Source organism: Arachis ipaensis, chromosome B7 (genome assembly GCF_059453495.1).
Source record: "Arachis ipaensis isolate K30076 ecotype BB chromosome B7, ASM5945349v1, whole genome shotgun sequence".
NCBI classification, from domain to species: domain Eukaryota; kingdom Viridiplantae; phylum Streptophyta; class Magnoliopsida; order Fabales; family Fabaceae; genus Arachis; species Arachis ipaensis.
This window is the reverse complement of record NC_142442.1, coordinates 4,840,839-4,843,446: the sequence shown is the minus strand read 5'-3', so window position 1 is coordinate 4,843,446 and position 2,608 is coordinate 4,840,839. Positions and strand designations below refer to the sequence as shown.

At 40.6% G+C, this 2,608-nt stretch overlaps 1 protein-coding gene across 1 annotated transcript; it reads right to left on the bottom strand.

Moving 5' to 3' along the window:
• Positions 1–1,296: 1,296 nt before the first annotated feature.
• Positions 1,297–2,097, bottom strand: LOC107606474 (uncharacterized). The gene has a single exon (XM_016308536.1). It carries the CDS (start codon positions 2,095–2,097, stop codon positions 1,297–1,299), a length of 801 nt encoding a protein of 266 aa, XP_016164022.1.
• Between the last annotated feature and the right edge of the window lie 511 nt (positions 2,098–2,608).

Here is a 2,608-nt window from a genome sequence, read left to right as displayed (position 1 = left end):
AGGGGTGATGATGACTCTTCCATCTTGGCTGAGACATTTATAGCCTTTGTGAGAGGTTCCATACCCAATAAAGGTGCAGGGGGAGGATCTGAAGTCCAGCTTATGCTTGTTGTAAGCTCTCTGATGAGGAAAACACAAACAGCCGAAGACTCGAAGTTGTTCATATGAGGGCTTTTTGTTAAACAATTTCTCAATGGGAGACATTCCATTTAGGACTGGTGTTGGCAGCATGTTTATCAACTTTGCAGCAGTAGTAAAAGCTTCTCCCCAGAATTTGGTAGGCATAGACGCATTGGCAAGTAAGGTAAGTCCCATTTCAACCACATGACGATGTTTCCTTTCAGCAGCTCCATTCTGCTGGTGAACATGAGGGCAGGAAAACCTGAAAATAATTCCTTTTTCCTGCAACAGCTTTGATAAGCTCACATACTCAGCAGCATTGTCACTTTGCAGCATCTTTAGTTTAGTGTTCAATTGTAACTCAGCAGTTTGTTGGAAGTGATTAAATACTGATTTTAATTGAGCTCTAGATTTAATTAGGTAAAGCCATGTAAATTTTGAAAAGGCATCAATGAAGTTTACAAAATACCAATGTCCATTATTGTCAGCAATAGGAGCTGGCCCCCAAATATCAGAGTGTACAAATTCTAATGGATAATTGTATACAGTTTGTGAAAGGAAAAAAGGTAAATGATGAGATTTGCCAATACAGCAGGCTGAACAAGCAATTTTGGTTACAGGAAGTGAAATATGACAAGATTTTAACACCCTTGACATAACACTACGGTTGGGATGTCTTAATCTAGCATGCCAAACCAGCAAGTTATCTTTATTTCCTACGGATGCAGTGAAAGCTTCTGGAAAGCTTTGAAGAGTTGTGAACTTATAGAGGCCTTTGTGAACAATGCCCTGAAGCACTATCTCTTGAGTGTCTTTGGTTTTTATGCAGCACCTATCATCATGAAATTCAAAAAAAACTTGGTTGTCACAGCAAAACTGATATACACTCATAAGGTTTTTGGTAATTTCAGGCACACACAACAGTTTTGTAAGATATAACTTTCTAGAGCTCAAATCAGATTTAATACACGAGTTACCAACAAAAGAAATGTGCAAACCTGTTCCATTGCCAACAATGACTTGCTTATTGCCACAGTACTCTTCGTTTTCTAACATGTTCTGCTCATTGTGAGTCATATGATGAGTAGCTCCAGAATCAGGATACCAGTTCAGGTCCTGAATTGTGGCAGGTGTTGCCATTACATTACAACAGTTGGCATGAGGCTGAGAAATATGCTAAGAGGCCTGATTGCTTCTATTTCCACTGCTGTATCCTAACCTGTTTTGATTTCTATGGCTATAGTCTCTGTTGCTATATGCCTGGTTGTGTCCACTGCTATATCCTTCATTGTTGTATCCTCCATTTCCATTTTCATACTCTCCTTCATAGGTGTCTTCACTGTACCTATACCAGCAAGTTCTTGCTGTATGACCTACTTTGTTACAAACCTGACATTGAGGTCTCTCATTCATATAGCCTCTTGGATTCTGCAATCTACCTCCTCGATTGAACTGGCCTCTATGGAATTGTCCTTCATTTGGTTGTTCTTGCAGTGAGGAGTCTTGAGTAAACCTTCCTCCATTGAAAGCACTTCTGCCTCCTCGAGACATTCTTCCTCCTCTTCCTCGAAAGCCACCTCTAAAACTTTCTCTAGCGAATTGAGCAAGATTAGCTTGTACAAATGCTTCAGGCTTTCTAAACCTGGAGAGCATACTCTCATGTGCGAGCAACAAGGCTTCCAATTCAGCCACTGTTATGCTTTGAGCTCTTGCTAACACAGAGGTGTACACTGAGGAATAATCTTCAGTAAGACCATGCAAGATCGCATTTACATGATCGCTCTCATTGATTACCTCTCTTACAGAAACCAATGCATCAATAGTTCCTTTAATTGAAAGTACATACTTTGTCACGGATGCTCCGATCTGAAGAGTACTGAGCTTGTATTTCAGCTGCATCACCTTTGCCTTGATCTGAGAGGCGAAGTGATCCTCCAACCTCTTCCACACTTGATGAGTGTAGGTACATCCAACCATTCGCGTAGTGAACGGCTTGCTCATTGAGGCTAAGAGCCAAGACTTTAGCAACGCATCTTGCTTTTTTCACTGTTGATACTGTGGATTCAACACTGCATCAGTTTCACCGTCTTCAACTACATACTGTCAAGGAATTCCTCTTCCTGTGACATGATTCAACATATCATTCCCTTCAATTGTTGAGAGTGCTTGATCTTTCCACTGCAAAAAGTTGTCCTCATCCAGCTTCATTGAGATCGGTGTTGCAATGAATCCCTGAGCCATCGTAAGAAGCTAGGGTTTTCTTGTTCTTGAGACTTAGTCTTTGCGGAAGCTATGGCACCATATACTCTGATACCATGAAAGGTACCAGACTATAGAGGGTAATTTGGATGAAAGAAGAGTTAAAGGGGAGAAGGTATTGACAGAGAGAATAAAGAGAAGAAAGGGAATTTCATTGATTGAACTCAGATTGAAAAGCAAAGCTTGTGTACAGTGATGAGAATGGTTGCTTATATAGAGAGGTGAGAAC